Genomic DNA, 18,524 nt, shown 5'->3' with positions numbered 1-18,524 from the left:
AGAGACAGATGGACAGACGGAAAGGACTATCCGAACCATAGAGGACATGATCCGACTATGTGCTTTGGAATGGTCGTCAGACTGGGAGAAGAATTTACCATTAGTCGAGTTTGCGTATAACAATAGTTATCACTCGAGCATTGGGATGTCGCCCTTTGAAGCAATGTATGGAAGGCCGTGTCGAACGCCTTTGTGTTGGACTGAAATTGGGGAAAGAACAAGTTTCAATCACAAGCTGATTGATGAGACGACGGAGAAGATTAAGTTCATACGGGAGAGTATGAAAAAGGCACAAGATCGCCAGAAAAAGTACGCAGATCGCAAAAGGCGGGAAGTGGAGTTTAAAGTCGGAGATATGGTGTACCTGAAGGTCGCCCCGCAAAAAGGAAAGGATCGATTTGGTAAAGTGGGAAAGCTCGCGGTAAGGTTCATTGGACCATATCCGATTGAGCAGAGAGTTGGAGAAGTAGCCTACCGACTGGCTATGCCAGAGATGATGCGGCTACATAAAGTCTTCCATGTTTTGCAGCTACGGAAGCATGTTCCAGATCCTAACATGATTGTGCCCGAACCTATTGATGAATTGGAGCCAAACCTAACTTACCCCGAAGGACCGTTTGGTATAGGGCAGAGGAGGACCCGAAAGTTGAAGAACCGGAGCATTCCTCAAATCCAAGTATTTTGGGGAAAGCAGAACCGTAAAGTTACCACATGGGAAGATGAGGATAGGATGCGTGCCAAGTATCCTCAGTTGTTCCCTGAAGAAGATGAGGCAGGACCGTCAGAACCCTATAGAATTCGGGACGAATTCTATTAAGGGGGGGAGAATGTAGTGACCCTCGCCAAGAGGTAAAATTCAAAATGAAAACTCAAGGCCAAAAGCTCAAGAAAGGAGGCCAGCAAGGAGAAAAGAAAGTTTGCTGAAGAAAAGTCCGAGAAAATTTGGACGGATCGAAAAGTGACCGAGATGTCCGAGACGTACCGTCCGAGTCGTCCGAGACGTACCGAGGACCGAGAGTTGTCCGACGCGTATTGCAAAGTACCGGGAATTCCCGAGAAAGTCCGATGGACTGAGAATTCCCGAAGATGTCCGAGGATTTACCGATAGCGACCGAGACTGGTCGAGGAGGATCGAGGGACGTCGAGGGGTGACCGACGACCGGTCGACCCGACAAAATTCCTGATTTTGTGGAAATTGTTTTTGCAAAAATCCACCAATGGGATTTCATGCAACTTAGGAGAGGAATCCTTGGAGGAATATTCCTAGGATTTTCGATCCCAAAATCCTAAGTGGGAGACAAGATTATTCCTCTTTATAGAAACCGGCCAATCATGTTTCATGCAAGTGTGAATGGGGAAAACATGCAAGATTCCATGTGACAAGTGTTGGTTACACTTAACAAGTGTCCAACCTTAAAATTGTGTGGCTAGGAGAGATGGCACACAACACACATGCATTGGGCCAAGTTTCTACTCTCTCCCTCTATATAAAGGTCGCCCCACTTCCTCATTTTCGCTAAAATCGCTTAAGTAAAGAAAGAGAGGAGTGAAAGGGAAAGAGAGGAGAGAAAGAGAGAAAGAGGAGAAAAAGAGAAGAAGTGCTGCCGCAAGGGAGAAGAAGTGAAGAAGAGGAGAAGCAAGACAAGACTATCGCACGACCGCAGTTAAGTGTTGAATCGAGAAGGAACTCGATTTCAACAAGGAAGAGGATTCAAGCGTTGCCGTGAAGAAAATCCGACCACTCATCCCAGAGATTGCCGGTTTTCTGTGAGTTCAGGCACATATTTGCATCGGCTTAGATGGAGTGTTAAAAACATCCATCTAGTGCACGGTTTGCATGAATCATTTAGATGCATTTACTTGAAATTCTTTTATGTTTTTCTTGTTAAGTTGCATGTGAGGTGAGGTTACACCGGTTACTAGATCGAAATGATCTAGCGACAAGGGTGGTAACTAATTAAAATACTTGAAAATATATGAGAAGAAAATCATAAAAACTCAAGTATCAACTTTGGTGAGGTCTTAAGACGCTTTAGTCCGCGAGAAATTCCGGCTAAGCGTAGTAAGACTTGGTATTGCGGTCCTTCCCATCCGTGCCACATGCAGCCGCGACATGTAACCCATGTTCGTGTGTTGTAGGGTTGGTTACGAAGAGCTCGGAGGTTACTGGGCTCGCTACCCTGGCCGAGGCTGTCTACACGACGGTGTAGCTTTGGGTGAAGCCCGATTGCATGCCTTCGTGGCTGTAATACGGTTGTTCAGGAGGGGTTAGGGAGAGGAAGCATACCGGGCCCATGAATTAGAACTTGTTAAAACTCTAGTTTTATTTCAAGTTCAAGTTGTTGCATGTTTGTGTTTATGCTTGCATGATGTTATATGTCATTGCGTGTAGTGGTGATTGATTGCAGAATAATTTTGCTTAGCTTATTAGCTTCCGCATGTTATCTCTGATTGATTATTGTGTTGTATGCTTGCTTGGCAATCGTGTAATTGCTTGCATGTTAGATCTTATGCTCGCTTGTTATTTATACTCGCTTGCATGTTGATTGTTAGCATGTTGTTGTTGATGGGGTATGGGATTTGGGGTTTAATACTCTGCAGGAACCCTGAGCTCACTAAGTAATCTTAGATTACTTATGATAATATTTTGTGCTGCAGGTGACCCTAGAGGGAACTAGAGGGCGTGGTGAACGATAGGAACCCGGAGTAGTTTTATTTTGTGTCTATTGTAAAATACAAGTATGTTTTTATTTCAAACCAAACTCGGCACTAAGCCTTGTTCAAAACTCTTGTGTAATAACTCTTTTGGTTAATCAAAATATTCGGGTTTTCTTTATTCGGGCGAGTCGTACTGATATAGACTTTGTCCGAGTCGGCTCAACGCACGGCGTATCTGTAGGGTTGCAAAGCCTGAAGGATGTGCCGTGTGGTCGGGAACCTCACCGATGGACTGGCCGAAGGACTTGATTTGTTCTCGCACCCGGCCGGATCGTTAGTGAACGTTTCCCAAGTAGCGTCTCGGTGCCGTCCGATGGCCTTGGTGGTCATAGTACGGTTCGGGGGCGTTACACCATCCCTTTAAATGTGAGTTCCTAAAATATGATACACCAGTAGCTTAGACAGCTCATTAACAGTACGAATATCATTCAAATCCATTAGCACCTACAAAACAATACACCACTAGCTTCGCAGTGGTTGTGTTCACAAATATTCATCGGTTTTTTATAAAACATAGGTGTTTAGGAAGGATTGCCAAATATTTAGGAAGGACTGAATGATGTTTAGGAAGGACTGAATGATGTTTAGGAATAATCCTTTACAATTCAGGATGACTTTCATTAAAAAAAGTGAGCTATTTATCCTTTACAAGTACATGAACAACACTTAGCATTAGCTCAAACACAATAAACCATCATCAACAATATCTAACCACCATCATAAACAGACCATATCCGCTTACAAAAGATTTTAAAAACATTAATTTAAATTCAGAAAGGATTCTCAGATATTTAGGAAAGAGTTTTTGAATTTTAGGAAGACATTCATTAAGAAAAAATATATAAAAAAGGGATTTAGAGTTGATACATTATCCCTTACTAATGGATTAATCTTGTGATACATTAAATACTAATGGAGTAATATGTGATACATTGGGACAACAGATAAATAAAAATGTTTAAATACATATTTCTGCAAGTTTAGGAAAGATTTCATAATGTTTAGGAAGATGGTCTAGAATCACAATCATCATACTTTCTAGAGCTTAAATCTTGTTCGATTAGAGTATCATAAGAGAAAAAGTCAGCACCATTCCTCATTTGTTGCCTCTTCATCCTCATCTGCACCTAATGAGCTTCTCATCTACTCAAAACTCTCACCTATAGATTCTTCTTGCCATAAATACCCTCACCTTCTCCACAAGTACATGAACAACACTCCTTTTTCTCTTTTTCCTTTTAACACCGATCTCACCGAGAAGCTCATCCTCTGTGGTGCCACCCACGTCCTTGCTGTCGTTGTTTCTCACGAATGACTCGGAACTCGTCAGATTCAAAGCATGAATCTAATGTCATCTGGTCTTACTACTCTTGCAATAGCTTCGATTGGTTGGTTACTAAATTCCCAAATCTAAGGTTCGATCTCTCCTTGGAGAAATCCAAATCTCAGCTCTACGCTTACAAATCCGAGCTTGATTTACCAATTTCTCAGCTTCTCCAGGTCGCTAAATCAACCATTTCAGTTCTCTATCTTGGGATTGATGTCGGTGGTTGGGATTGGCTCTTAATTTTGCTGTGGCGATGAAAGCTTTAACGTTACGGTTGATGACGACAATGAACTTCACCGAAGAAGAAGAAGATGAGGAAGAAGAAGAAGAAGAAGAAGAAGAAGAAGATCTGAGATCAGAAGCTTCACCGCAAGTTTCGCTGGAAGCTTCACGACAAGTTTCGTCAAAAGCTTCGTCGTCGACGGCAAAGAAGCTTTAGATAGATTAATGTCTCTGTAAAAAATAGAAAATAAAACAATAATATATTTATTAATGCTAATTTTGGAACTTTAGGTAACCTGTGCTATATTTGCCTACAAAACTTAGTTTAGTGCTAACGTAGGAAATTTCTCTTATATATATATATATATATATGCAATAGCATTGTTAGTTTTGCGTCAAATATTAAGTGACTAAAAACTTGTTTATTTTTTCATGCTTGGCTGAAAAACTAACAAGTTCAATAATATATAAATAATCATTGTGTTATATATATATATATATATATATTTATAACTTTTATATATCATCAATTGGATATGAGTTTAAAAAGAAATCTCATAACTGTTTACATGTGATCCGACTCTGCAAAAATTTAATAAATATTTCAAATATAAACATGGAATTATTACGAGATGAACAAGTAAATAATAATTATTATCAATTATTTATAAACCGAAACACATAAATCATTACAAAAAGACAAATTCATGTGGCTATTTTGTGGAATTTATATAAGTATTAGTCATAGGAATTTATTGACATTATCATTGTTTTATTCAAAATCAAATTATTGTTTTCCTTTGCTTTTGTAATTCAAAGGATTTTCTTTCTCATTTCAAGGAAAATGTCATTGAAGTAAAAAAAAATGGCTTCACAGGCTATATTAAATTTCATACGCAAAAAATCAAAGTTGTCATTGTCCAAAATAAAAAATTAGCATCTCATATTTCTAGGAAAAACTAACTTTGTTAGAATTTAAGGGATTCTTACTTTCTATCATGAAATTTTAAGGCTATATTTAAGCCATTCTTAAAAATATAAGCTATAATACTATTAACTTTTTTTTTTGGAAAAATATCAGCCAATACTTGTTTGTTAGCAATAACTTTACCAAATAAATCTCTAACTTTCTATAAATATTTCTATTATCCTCTTTCTATTTTCTTTTTGGTTCTTTTTTAGAATTAAAGTTTTGTTCATATTACTTGTTATTTTGTATTTACGATGAAAATTTATGAAACAAATTTCTAAATTATAGTTTTTTCATAAGTTTTAATTAATTAATTACTTATATCAAATAAAATAGTTTATTAATAAAGGATAAAACAGAAAATTTATTAATATGTGTAAAATTACTATAACGACAAGTAATATGAAACGGAGGAAATATGAATTAGCATTTTACTTATTTTTACTGTTTGTTTAACAAAATAACATAAATATATTTAATAAAGGGGCATTCTCAAAAATGCCCTTTTTTCCATACCCCTTTTTAAAAATACCCCTTCATGTTGACCATTTTTAAAATTACCCCTCTTTATATACAAAATGACCAAATTACCCTTTTTGAGTGACAGCAAGAATGTACAGTCATCAAAATCGAAAAGACTTTCCCGCCAAAAAAATTTCCCGCCATAAATTTTTTTTTCACGCCAAAATCGAAAATTTTTCCCGAAAAAATTATTTTTCCCGCCAAAAAAAAAAATTTCCCGCCAAAATCAAAAATTTTTCCCGCCAAAAATATTGAAATTTATACCTTTTAAAAACATTGTAAACGCTTTTAAAAAACTTTTAAAAGTGTTTACAAGGTTTTTAAAAGGTTTTTAAACACATTGTAAACGCTTTTAAAAACCTTGTAAATGCTTTTAAAAAGCTTGTAAATGCTTTTAAAAGGTTTTTAAACACCTTGTAAACGCTTTTAAAAACTTTTTAAAAGCATTTACAAGGTGTTTAAAAACCTTTTAAAACCCTTTTAAAAATCTTATAAAAACTTTTACAAGGTTTTTAAAAACATTGTAAAAGCGTTTACAAGGTGTTTAAAAACCTTTTAAAAATCTTTAAAAACCATTTGAAAACCTTTTAAAAACCTTTTAAAACCTTTTAAAAATCTTGTAAAAGCGTTTACAAGTTGTTTAAAAAACCTTTTAAAACTCTTTAAAAAATCTTGTAAAAGACTTTACAAGGTGTTTATAAGGCTTTTCTAAGGTAGAAACCTTATAAAACCTTTTAAAAACCTTGTAAATTTTTTTTAGCGGGAAAAGTTTTGGCGGGAAAATTTTTTTGTTGAAATTTTTTTCAAATTTGGCGGGAAAATTTTTTCGAAAAATTTTTGGCGGGAAAATATGTCGGAAATTTTTTGGCGGGAAAATTTTTTTTTTCTTTTTATTGAATAAAATAATTTTCATCTAAGGGTAAAATGGTCATTAAAAATTAAAATAGGGCAAAAATAAAAATGGCCAGAAAAGAGGGTATTTTTGAAAATGGGTATATCAAAAGGGGCATTTTTAACAAATTCTCTAAAAAAAATTATAAGATTAGTAATAACAATATGCTGTTTTTTTAATAGAAATTTAACATTGTTTACTCAAATTTTAATATTTATCGTATATAAACTTCAGTTTTATTATATTCAATCTTAAACTTAATTAATTGCCATTTATTTTTCTACTTCATTTTCCCCCCATAGGTAAGTCCTATTATTATCATAAGAAACTCAAAGCGATCAAGTTGTTTACATTAGCCTTGACCTTGACCCTTGGAGTGTTCTTCGACCACAAAATAAACTTTCTCCTTGCTAGTTGCTACAGTCTTTTCAACTTGCTCATTTCATTAAATTTGCACGATTTACACCACTATGTTACATTACCACCCCTAAGGTCAAATATATTAAAATAGAATTTTAATATAAGTTTCAAATTCTTTTCTCCCCTATTATAAAACCATCTTAGACTGCCTTATTTTTTGTTTTGTTTATCTAACTGATCTACTTAAACAAAATATAATATATCCAGCAGCAAATACATACATACTAACAAAAAAAAAAAAAAACACCAGTTGTGTTTAAAAATTACAAAACCGAGTGTGTTTAGCAGAGGGGAGTAATAAAATAGTTAATATTCCAATATTTTAGAAATTAATTGTTTGTGGATAATAAAAAATAAATTTATAATACTGCGTTTACATTTCTTCCGTTGAATCTTCTTCTTCCTCTGTTCTTTGAAGGTCCTATAGAGAGAAAAAACAAAACAATGCAAAACAATACAAAACAAAACTAATAAAGTCCAAAAACAAGAAAGAAAAAAAGAGAGAAGAAACAGAGATTTTCTGGGAAAGTTTGCATTTTTTTCAATCAGAATTAGGCAGCGACCAATCTTTTTTTCAGTCCGTACGTTTCTTCTCTTCTTCACCAATCTCATATTCTGAAAAAGATCCTCCTTTGCCAAGTTTTTCACTCTAAAGTCTCAATCTTTCATGTAAAGTTTGAGCTTTTTTGTTGTTGTTGTTGATTCTTTCTTCTGGGTTTTTTGAATGGGTTCAAGGTTTTGAGAGTTTAAGGTTTAGAGCTTTAAAGTCTGTTTTAGGGTAAGCTTTGTTTGGTGATTGTGTGGAGATGGGAGAGTTTGAGGTAGATGGAGAAGAGAAATTGATTGTTGCTGCTAAGTATCTTGTGAAGGAACTTAGATCTGGTAAGAGTCTTACTAATAATGCTAAGAAGGTTTTGGGTAATCTCTTATTAGAGTTGTCTCGTGTGGGGATCTCTGAAGATAGAGATGAAGAATATGAAATAGGTGAGGTTGAGCTAAGGCTTAATGTTGTTAGTGAGAAGATTATAACTAGGGACGTCGATGAATCCATGATTTGGGATTTGGGTTCTGGTGAAGGTAATCTGTATTTGGATGCTGTGAATGAGTTGAGAAGTTTGATTGATCGGTTGGACGGTTCTTCTGGTTTGGGGAAGACTGGTACCGAGGAGGTTTCTTTGAGAAAAGCTCATGATGTTCTTCAAACGGCCATGGCACGGCTTGAGGATGAGTTTAAGCATCTTCTTGTGGAGAACAGGTTGCCTTTTGAGCTTGAACATTCTTCATTTCGGTCAGTTGAAGCGGATCATGGTATGGAAGAAGGATACATGGCTTCCTTTGGTGCTGCTTCTACTGAGGATTTGATTCTTGAAACCGATAATAACAACAGTAGGAGAAGCTCAGGGGACATTGTGGTTGATTTGATTAATCCTGTTTTTATATCAGACCTCAAGAACATTGCAAACACTATGATTGCTTCGGGGTATGACCGTGAGTGTATCCAGGTATGTACAATGGTTAGAAAAGACGCGTTGGATGAGTTTCTTTATAACCATGAGGTCGAGAAGTTGAGTATTGAAAATGTTTTGAGGATGGATTGGGCCACGTTGAATACGAATATCAAGAAATGGGTTCGGGTTATGAGAAGTATCGTCCAGATATATCTCTTAAACGAGAAGGCTCTTGATAATCAGATCTTTGGTGACCTAAACGAGATCGGTCTAACATGTTTTGTTGATACAGTAAAGGCTCCGATGATGCAGTTGCTCAATTTTGGTGAAGCTGTGTCTCTTGGTCCACGACAACCAGAGAAACTGCTTAGGATTCTTGAAATGTACGAGCTAGCATCCGAGCTTTTACCAGAGATCGATGCTTTGTTCTCGGATCATCCTGGTTCATCAGTAAGAACAGAATACAGGGAAGTGATGAGGAGACTCGGGGACTGCGCAAGAACAACGTTTCTTGAATTCAAAAGTGCCATTGCTTCGGATGTCTCAACTCATCCTTTCCCTGGAGGAGCTGTTCACCCGCTTACAAACTACGTGATGAACTACCTCATGGCGCTTACTGATTTCAGCCACACGCTCGACTCTCTTCTTATGGAACACGAGGATGTAGAAGATCTCAACATACCACCATCGCCTGATATTATCAATCCTGTGATGGTCGAAGAAGAGTCTACCTACGAAAACTCTTCTTCACCGGAAAAGTTTCTGGCAATGACCAGACATTTCTACTCCATAACCTCGGTTCTTGAAGCCAACCTTCAAGAGAAATCAAAACTATACAAAGACATCTCTCTGCGACACATTTTTCTCCTCAACAACATACACTACATGACCAGGAAAGTGCTAAACTCTGAGCTGAGACATATCTTCGGCGACAAATGGAACCGGAAACATACATGGAAGTTTCAGCAGCAAGCAACGGAATACGAACGTGCCACCTGGCTCCCTGTCCTATCCTTCCTCAAGGACGATGGTTCTGGCTCCGGTTCCGGCTCAGGTTCTGGTTCTGGTTCTGGTTCAAGGAATCTACGCCCGAGGGAGCGGTTTCAAGGATTCAACACTGCGTTTGAGGAAGTGTACAAGGCCCAAACCGGGTGGTTAATATCGGATGAGAGGCTAAGAGAAGATGTGAGGACAAAGGCTTCGATGTGGGTGATTCAAGCATACTGGACATTTTACAGTAGACACAAGAACACTGTGAGTGAAAAGTATATTAAGTACACTACTGATGATCTTGAGAGACTCTTATTAGATCTCTTTGCTGGTTCTCCTAAATCCTTGAACAATTCTTACAGAAGATGATGATGATGAATTGTGTTAAGAGTTTGGTAATTCATATGATGATAATTTTTTATGTTACAAGTATAGAAATATATGTAATTTTTTTTGTTGTATTTGTATTGAATTTATTTGACCTTTGTAATCTTTATATTCATCATTTCATGAATATGTTTAGTGAAAAAAAGTTTGAGAAGTCTTTTGTTCTTCTTGTCGTCGTCGTTGGTTTGGTAAGTAAAGAAGAATATATATATATATATATATATATATATATATATATATATATATATATATATAATCAAAAGAAATGAATGTAGTTTGAGAGTAAGGGACAAGTCAAAAGAAATAGACTTTGACCATATCACTCATTATTTGCAGAAGTCTTTGGTCACTACTTTCCATGGTGTCACACCATACAAATTGATAATATTTTAATTAATATAGAATTTTCGTTGACAAAATTAAAAACAGCAACTTGGTAATATTTTCTTACTTAAAATTGTGGGTCAATGGTATTTTATTCTTCTGGAAACTGTAATACAATTTCCAAATTAATTAAATTATGAATTTGGTCCCATATGAATGTATGATCTTTGACCAAGAGTCATCGTCTCACAATTCCTTAAAAAAATTTGACAAATCTCCTATCTCCCTCTCTATTCTTCATACCCCCATCTTATTCAATAATATTCGATGAGACGATTTTACCTTTTTTGTTTTACTGAATTAGATTAAAATTTTTAAATAAAAAAAAACAAAAACTCTCAAACCCAGCTTCTTTCGACCCGAGAAACTCACCCGACCTCTCTCAACCCAGCCGCCGGCGATTCTTCCATCGTCGGAGCTCCTACTGCTGTCGTTCTTCACCAAATCAAGTTGCATCAAGTTGTTCTTCAAAATGCAGGTGCGTTACTTCACTTTAGAGTTGCTTTTGGTTGAATTTGTTTTTGATTTGTAAATATAGAAATTCAATTGGATTTAGATCGAAGAAAGCTTAGCACATTGGGTGTTTTACAAAGGTTTATGGGTCGATTGAGCTATCTATTAGATAAGAAAGGGATTTGGCTTTCGATTTCAGTGAATTAACTCGATTAGAACTCGTGTACCATTCGATTCGATTTTGATAGGAGAGAGAAGGTGGTGAAACTGGTAATACTGATATTTTTAGTAAAACTAGTAAAACTAGTAGTAGTACTAATTATGATTTTTTTATATTGGTTGGTTTGGCAGGATACAATATGCGAGAACGTCAGCCTACATTTTAAATATGAAGGACGCATGTATAGTATAATGTTTAAGAGGAATATAACATTGTTGATGTTAAAAGCAAGGATACAGAGGAAGCTTGGGTTTGTTGAAAGTAACGTTCAGTTGCAGCTGAGCTACAAGCCACTACTGGTAGAAACATTGGAGCATTGTGAGCTTAATGATGATGAGGATGTTAATGTTTATCTAGACTCCGTTAATTATGAGAAGCGAAGATGTATGTTGTTTGTGAATGTCATCCCTTCTGAGCCTCAGCCTGAGCAAGTTCCCATAGTGCCCATAGTGCCCACAGTGCCCACAGTGCCCATAGGGGACCAAAGTTCTGTTGGTATGAACTATGAAAACCAACATGCGAAGGATGGTGAAATCGGACCTAACGCCATTGTTGTCTATGTAGGCAAAGAAAAGGCTGTAGAGGGTGATTCTAATAAAGAGGGTGAAGCTGAATCACGTGATGAAGGTGATGAATATACTGAGCCACGCCCTGTTGTAGAACCGTGTAAGTATATTGAACCATGGGATGACGGTTTGGATCTGACTAAACTTCAAGAATTTCCAAACAAGAAGGCATTGCAAGATGTGGTGGATAGAGCTTCATTCGCTAACTGTTTTAGTTTTGAAATAGTAAAGTCGGACAAGGTGCGTTATGTGGTCAAATGTCCTAAAGAAGGATGTAACTGGGGTTTACGAGGTGGTAGGATTCGAGGTACAGATATTTTCTCGATTAGAAGGCACAACAAGATGCATACATGCTCTCGGGCTAGTCAAAGTTCAAGCAATAGTAAGAGGCAAGGCACTCCACAATTAGTTGCTTCTCTTTTACATGGTGATTATCCAGGGCAAATGGAAACTCCACCTCCGAAAATTATCATGGATCTTGTCAAGACAAAATTAGGTGTTGATATATCATATTCCACGGCGTTGAGAGGGAAAAATCAAGCTGTTACTGATTTGAAAGGTAGCCCAGAAGAAAGCTACAAGATGCTGCGATGTTATCTGCACATGTTAGAGAAGGTTAATCATGGTACAAGATCATATGTGCATTGCAATGAGAATAATAAATTCATGTACTTGTTCATAGCTTTGGGAGCTAGCATTGAAGGATTTAAAGTCATGAGGAAAGTTATAACTATGGATGCAACTTTTCTAAAGAACGGATATAAGGGTGTTCTTGTTTTTGCGTCGGCTCAAGATCCTAACCGTCACCATTATCCCTTGGCGTTTGGTGTTCTTGATGGTGAGAATGATGCAAGTTGGAATTGGTTTTTGGAGATGTTGAAAACCGTTGTTGGGGATTCTTCTGAAATAGTATTTATGACTGACAGAAATACAAGTCTCATAAAAGCTATAGCTAATGTGTATCCTCTGGCTCATCATGGTTTTTGTATATGGCATTTATCCCAAAATATGAAAGGTTATGCTCGTAACGTGAACAAAGACGTTGTTGCATGGAGATTCATGGAGTGTAGTAGGTTTTACACAGTGGCTGAGTTCAACATTGCTTACGCATCTTTTACGACAAGATATCCTTCTGCTGCCAAGTATCTTGAAGAATCTACCCAGAAAGAAAGATGGGCACGATGTGTTTTTCCAGGAGATAGATACAACCTAGACACAAGCAACTGTGTTGAATCGTTGAACAGTGTATTCAAAGATGCAAGGAGGTACTCCTTGATACCCATGCTTGATGCAATACTTAAAAAATTCTCTGAATGGTTTAATGAACATCGAAAAGATGCTGTGTCTGGATCAGTCGCAAATAAATTGGTGCCTTTAGTGGAGAACTACTTACATGATTTATGGGCAACTGCTGAGAAACTAAAGGTGATAGAGCTAAATGGTTTCGAGCTTGAATACAATGTCATTGACAGTGACGGAAAGCCTTATTTGGTGAAGTTGCGATTGAGAAGTTGCAGTTGTAGGTTTTTCGATATACAAAAGTATCCTTGTGTGCATGCATTGGCGTCTTTCATTACATACCAAAAATATGGAGGTAAGGATTTCGAGTTACATGAGTTGTGTTCTAAGTATTATTGGACGGAGCTGTGGGCAATTGCATATTGCAGGACAATTTATTTAGTACCTGATAAGTCTCGATGGGATGTCCTAGATGACGTCCAAGATATGGAGATCATACCTCCGAATCGGAAAATAAGAGGGGGAAGAAAGAAAACAAAAAGGTATGCATCTGCTGGGGAAAAACGACCAAAAACTCGACCTAGGACGCAGAATAAAAGGCGCCGGAGACAAGGACTCCAATGGTTGTTATTTGGAGATAATGTTCATGTTTGATTCACCTCTTCATGTATCAATTGTGTTTGGTTTGATACTTAATGTAAAACTTGGTTTGAAACTTAATTTGAAGTCTATTAATATTTTCTTCTTTCAAAATATGTGTATATGAGAGAGTAGAACTGGCAGAACTGGCAGAACTAAGATAAAACTGGTAAAAATAATAAAATTGGTACTACCTAAAATCAATACATATTGTATAATACATATTGTATAGTATAAATGTTCTACATAGGTTTCTACTATAAATGAATAATTTTCGAAAATATACCAATTTTAATTTATTTATTGAAGAATCTCAACAAGTGTTTCCTTACACTTTTAATGTCACTTTGTAAATAATTACCAAGTAAGCATGAAAAAAGTTATAGAATTATAAGTTTTAACTTATGAAGTTGCAAAAAGCTTGTAATTGTATGTTAGTTAAGTTTAATCAACTGTAAAACTAAAAAAAGTAATGCTAAGGTTTAGTAAAACTAATTAAACTGAGAAACCTCTAAAGTACAACTATTTGCAAGTTTAGTGCAACCGCATTACTCGGTAAAACTGTGTGTGAACACACAGTGTGAACGCACACATCTTTTACACGTGGCCAGAATTGCGTTTTTTCTTTCTTTTTTGACGATAGCATTGCGTTTTTCTTTCTTTCTTTCTTATTTTATCTTCACTCCAGCTCATTCTCCATTCTCAGCCATTCATTCATTTTCTTCTTCGAAACCTAAAGTACACCGAGTCCTCCTTCTCTCATCTTCAAAGTCGAAGATCCTAGATCTATTTCTCTCCTTCTCAAACTATGGAACAATTTGAGGCCGACCCATACTATGCTGATCAGAAGAAGGCGAGGAAGTTACAAGCATGGCGAGAAGCCATAGCCGATGGTGATTTTGGCATGCCTCGAATTTGCCCATGTGGCAAACGAATCGTCAATGAGATCTCTCCAACAGAAACAGAGAAAAAGAGATGGTTTACTTGCGTTAAGTATAAGGTAAATTAAATTGAATCAAATACAATTGAGATACCTGATTTTGTTAACTGTTCGTTGATATAATTTGCAGGATGATGGATTGCACAGGCGGAAAAATTGGGCTGATGCAATTGAAGAAGAAACCCAAACCTTAAGGAAAGATGTTGATAACCATTGGGAGAGATTGAAGGAATTTGAACCCCATCATACTAAGATCTATAATTTGCAGATGGAGCTTAAGGAGAAGAGTGACGAGATTGCCAAACTAAAGGAGGAGTTGGCGTTGCTTACCACTCGAGTCGATCTCCTGGATAGGTTGTGTTTCGATTGATATTATCTGAGTCGATCTCATTCTACGTTGGTTTAAAACTTGTTGAATCAGATTCTGTTTCTTATCTTTTCCTTGAATTCTCTTGTTGAATCAGTTTCTTATCTTTCATGTGACTTCTCTTGTTTAATCATGATGTTCTATGTGACTTCTAGGATTATGCCTCCTTCTTGAATTGAATCATGTTCTATATTTTTCTTATATGAATTCTCTAGTTTTTGTTTAGTTTTACGTAGTTTTACCAAAAATACGAACGAAAAATCCAAGAAAATAACGTAGTTTTACATAGTTTAACTAGTAATACCAGTACCAATCGCAAATCCAACAAAATAACGAAGTTTTACATAGTTTTACTAGTACTACGATGACAAATCAAAGAAAATAACATAGTTTTACTACTTCTTAGACCTTTTCCTCTTCGTCCCTCTCCCTCCTTCTTGCGAAGTACTCGGTTGCTCATCAGCTACAGGCGCCTGACATGAAACCAAATTTTGTTAACACCTTCTAGTATTATCAAGTATTACTATAGTATTACGAAGTATTACCTTTGGTTTCTCTTGCTCTTTCACATATACTTCCAACGGTTCGATCCTTTTTTCAAGCCCATCAATCTTCGCCGAAATGTTATCGAACTGGGTTTTCATATCCTGCTTCATGGTCTTTAGAAGATCCACCAACTCAATAGTATCTTCTCTCGGTTGTTCATTGGCGACTATTTCCTCATTCGCATCGTTTTGTCCTGAACGAGTAGCCACATCGGCTGTGTACATCTCCTCCAAAAGTACAGGTAGTCCTCTACGAAGGCGCCACATCCAATTGGCAACAACGACATCATGGGTATCCTCTTCCTCAGCTTCTTCCATGATTAAATCGAGAAGAGGAATTTCTTCATCATTATGAGGGATCACACTAGCAATTGCCTGTGTAAACGACCTACTTTAGATACATTACAAACCAATTTATTCAAATGATTAATAATGGCAATTGCTAGGATAACTAACCGTTGTTGTACCAAGTGTATCACCAATATTCTTTAGAGGAAAACCTTTCTGACCGGTCCTCTTAAATTTCCTCCTGCACATCCTAGGACAACTTGCATCCGCCTCAGGAATTTGGTCAACGTAAGTGTTCGCCAAAATTGGAACTGCCTCAAATAGTAAGAACTACACAACACAAGGAAAAAAACTAAAATCAGCTTCACTTATTAGAAATATCAACAATGAGAAAATTTCAAATTTTAAACTAACTAACCTCCAATGGAATACAGAAACCTGGAACAGGCCATAACGCATTCTCTTTAACCACGACCCCATTAAAATGACTCATTGTATGGGAAATCTCTTCTAGCATGTTCTCGAATGATAATCTCCCCCAAGGAAAAGACACACAAAAACCTAGATCATTCACTGCGCTTACAACAAAATCATCGATACCCATTGCATCTCTCCCCGAGTCTTTTGTATAGCCTGCAATGATGCTTCCTAAAAAGTAGAGAACCGCCATCTTCAACNACATCTTTTACACCTGCCCAGAATTTTGTTTTTTCTTTCTTTTTTGACGACAGCATGAAGTTTATTTTTTATCTATCTTCACTCCAGCTCATTCTCAGCCATTCATTCATTTTCTTCTTCCAAACCTAAAGTACACCGAGTCCTCCTTCTCTCATCTTCAAAGTCGAAGATCCTAGATCTATTTCTCTCCTTCTCAAACTATGGAACAATTTGAGGCCGACCCATACTATGCTGATCAGAAGAAGGCGAGGAAGTTACAAGCATGGCGAGAACTGGGTTTTCATATCCTGCTTCATGGTCCTTAGAAGATCCACCAACTCAATAGTATCTTCTCTCGGTTGTTCATTGGCGACTATTTCCTCATTCGCATCGTTTTGTCCTGAACGAGTAGCCACATCGGCTGTGTACATCTCCTCCAAAAGTACAGGTAGTCCTCTACGAAGGCGCCACATCCAATTGGCAACAACGACATCATGGGTATCCTCTTCCTCAGCTTCTTCCATGATTAAATCGAGAAGAGGAATTTCTTCATCATTATGAGGGATCACACTAGCAATTGCCTGTGTAAACGACCTACTTTAGATACATTACAAACCAATTTATTCAAATGATTAATAATGGCAATTGCTAGGATAACTAACCGTTGTTGTACCAAGTGTATCACCAATATTCTTTAGAGGAAAACCTTTCTGACCGGTCCTCTTAAATTTCCTCCTGCACATCCTAGGACAACTTGCATCCGCCTCAGGAATTTGGTCAACGTAAGTGTTCGCCAAAATTGGAACTGCCTCAAATAGTAAAAACTACACAACACAAGGAAAAAAACTAAAATCAGCTTCACTTATAAGAAATATCAACAATGAGAAAACTTCAAATTTTAAACTAACTAACCTCCAATGGAATACAGAAACCTGGAACAGGCCATAACGCATTCTCTTTAACCACGACCCCATTAAAATGACTCATTGTATGGGAAATCTCTTCTAGCATGTTCTCGAATGATAATCTCCCCCAAGGAAAAGACACACAAAAACCTAGATCATTCACTGCGCTTACAACAAAATCATCGATACCCATTGCATCTCTCCCCGAGTCTTTTGTATAGCCTGCAATGATGCTTCCTAAAAAGTAGAGAACCGCCATCTTCAACCTATCACGAGTACGATCTGGTTGCATTACCAATAGGTGTCTCCTCACATCTTCAAGTGTAATCTTTTTTTTTCGTAAAAAATATTTCCTTCGAAACACGGTACCGCCGGCTTCCTTGTAATCAAGTGGATAGCACCGACAATCTAATCCAGACATCAAAGCATGTTCTCTCAGACCATACCGGATTGGAACACCATTCACAACAAACCATGCTTCCTTCTTTTTTTCGATTTTAGCCGTTCGAAGTAAGAGCATCCACATTCCCATAAGCTTGTGGTTTGGTTCCCTTGGCATGTGAAAAATGTGCTTGAATTGTGGATGATTCTCAAACCAATCCCTCTCAGAACTAGTTAGTGGATGCTCTAATTTATCCAGCGTTTTCAAAGTTTCAAAAATATGACACCTAGTCGATAGCTTGATTTTCTTGTTGTACTGGCTAGGCTCGAAGTGCATTCCTAAAGGTTTCATCGCTTCTGTTTCCTCCGATTCCTGCAACAATATCAGTTTTATATGAGTTATACCAATTATACAACAACTAGTTCTACCAGTTCTACTAGTTCTACACCACCTAGTTGTACCAGTTCTACTAGTTCTACACCCAATAGTTGCACAAGTTCTACTAGTTCTACACCAATAGTTGCACCAGTTCTACTTGATCAATTTCAAATTCCAATGAGTTTTCAAATTCCGAACGAATGACACAGACTTGTTGTACTTACACTTGCATCGTTGTCCTCCTCGTGCTCCATCTCACTTTCGCTTGTACTCCTTCTCGAGTTACCTGCCGAGTTCGAACTTCCCTCCTTATCTTCTTCTTCTTCTTCTTCTCCTTCATCGTCTTTTTCTTCCGATTCTTCTCCTTCATCGTTTTCTTCTTCCCCTTCATCGTCTTTTTCTTCCCCTTCTTCACATTCTTCTCCTTCATCGTCTTTTTCTTCCGATTCTTCTCCTTCATCGTTTTCTTCTTCCCCTTCATCGTCTTTTTCTTCCCCTTCTTCACCTTCTTCTCCTTCATCGTTTTCTTCTTCCCCTTCATCGTCTTTTTCTACCCCTTCTTCACATTCTTCTCCTTCATCGTTTTCTTCTTCCACTTCATCTTTTTCTTCTTCCCCTTCATCGTTTCCTTCTTCCCCTTCATCGTTTCCTTCTTCTTCTCCATC

General features: G+C 37.1%; 4 protein-coding genes across 4 annotated transcripts; all 4 read left to right on the top strand.

Annotated features, from left to right (window-relative positions):
• On the top strand, positions 164 to 817 carry LOC109126382. Its single transcript, XM_019229897.1, has one exon. The coding sequence runs from the start codon at positions 164 to 166 to the stop codon at positions 815 to 817; it is 654 nt and encodes a 217-aa protein (XP_019085442.1).
• Positions 7,513 to 10,053, top strand: LOC104710794 (exocyst complex component EXO70B1-like). The gene has a single exon (XM_010427447.2). It carries the CDS (start codon positions 7,878 to 7,880, stop codon positions 9,876 to 9,878), a length of 2,001 nt encoding a protein of 666 aa, XP_010425749.1. The 5' UTR covers positions 7,513 to 7,877; the 3' UTR covers positions 9,879 to 10,053.
• Positions 12,528 to 13,412, top strand: LOC104715138. Its single transcript, XM_010432579.1, has one exon. It carries the CDS (start codon positions 12,528 to 12,530, stop codon positions 13,410 to 13,412), a length of 885 nt encoding a protein of 294 aa, XP_010430881.1.
• On the top strand, positions 14,120 to 14,811 carry LOC104710793. Its single transcript, XM_010427446.2, has 2 exons — positions 14,120 to 14,397; positions 14,468 to 14,811. Exons 1-2 carry the CDS (start codon positions 14,206 to 14,208, stop codon positions 14,705 to 14,707), a joined length of 432 nt encoding a protein of 143 aa, XP_010425748.1. The 5' UTR covers positions 14,120 to 14,205; the 3' UTR covers positions 14,708 to 14,811.

The sequence above is a fragment of the Camelina sativa genome, chromosome 9 (genome assembly GCF_000633955.1).
Source record: "Camelina sativa cultivar DH55 chromosome 9, Cs, whole genome shotgun sequence".
Lineage (NCBI taxonomy): Eukaryota > Viridiplantae > Streptophyta > Magnoliopsida > Brassicales > Brassicaceae > Camelina > Camelina sativa.
This window is presented reverse-complemented; position numbering and strand designations above follow the sequence as displayed.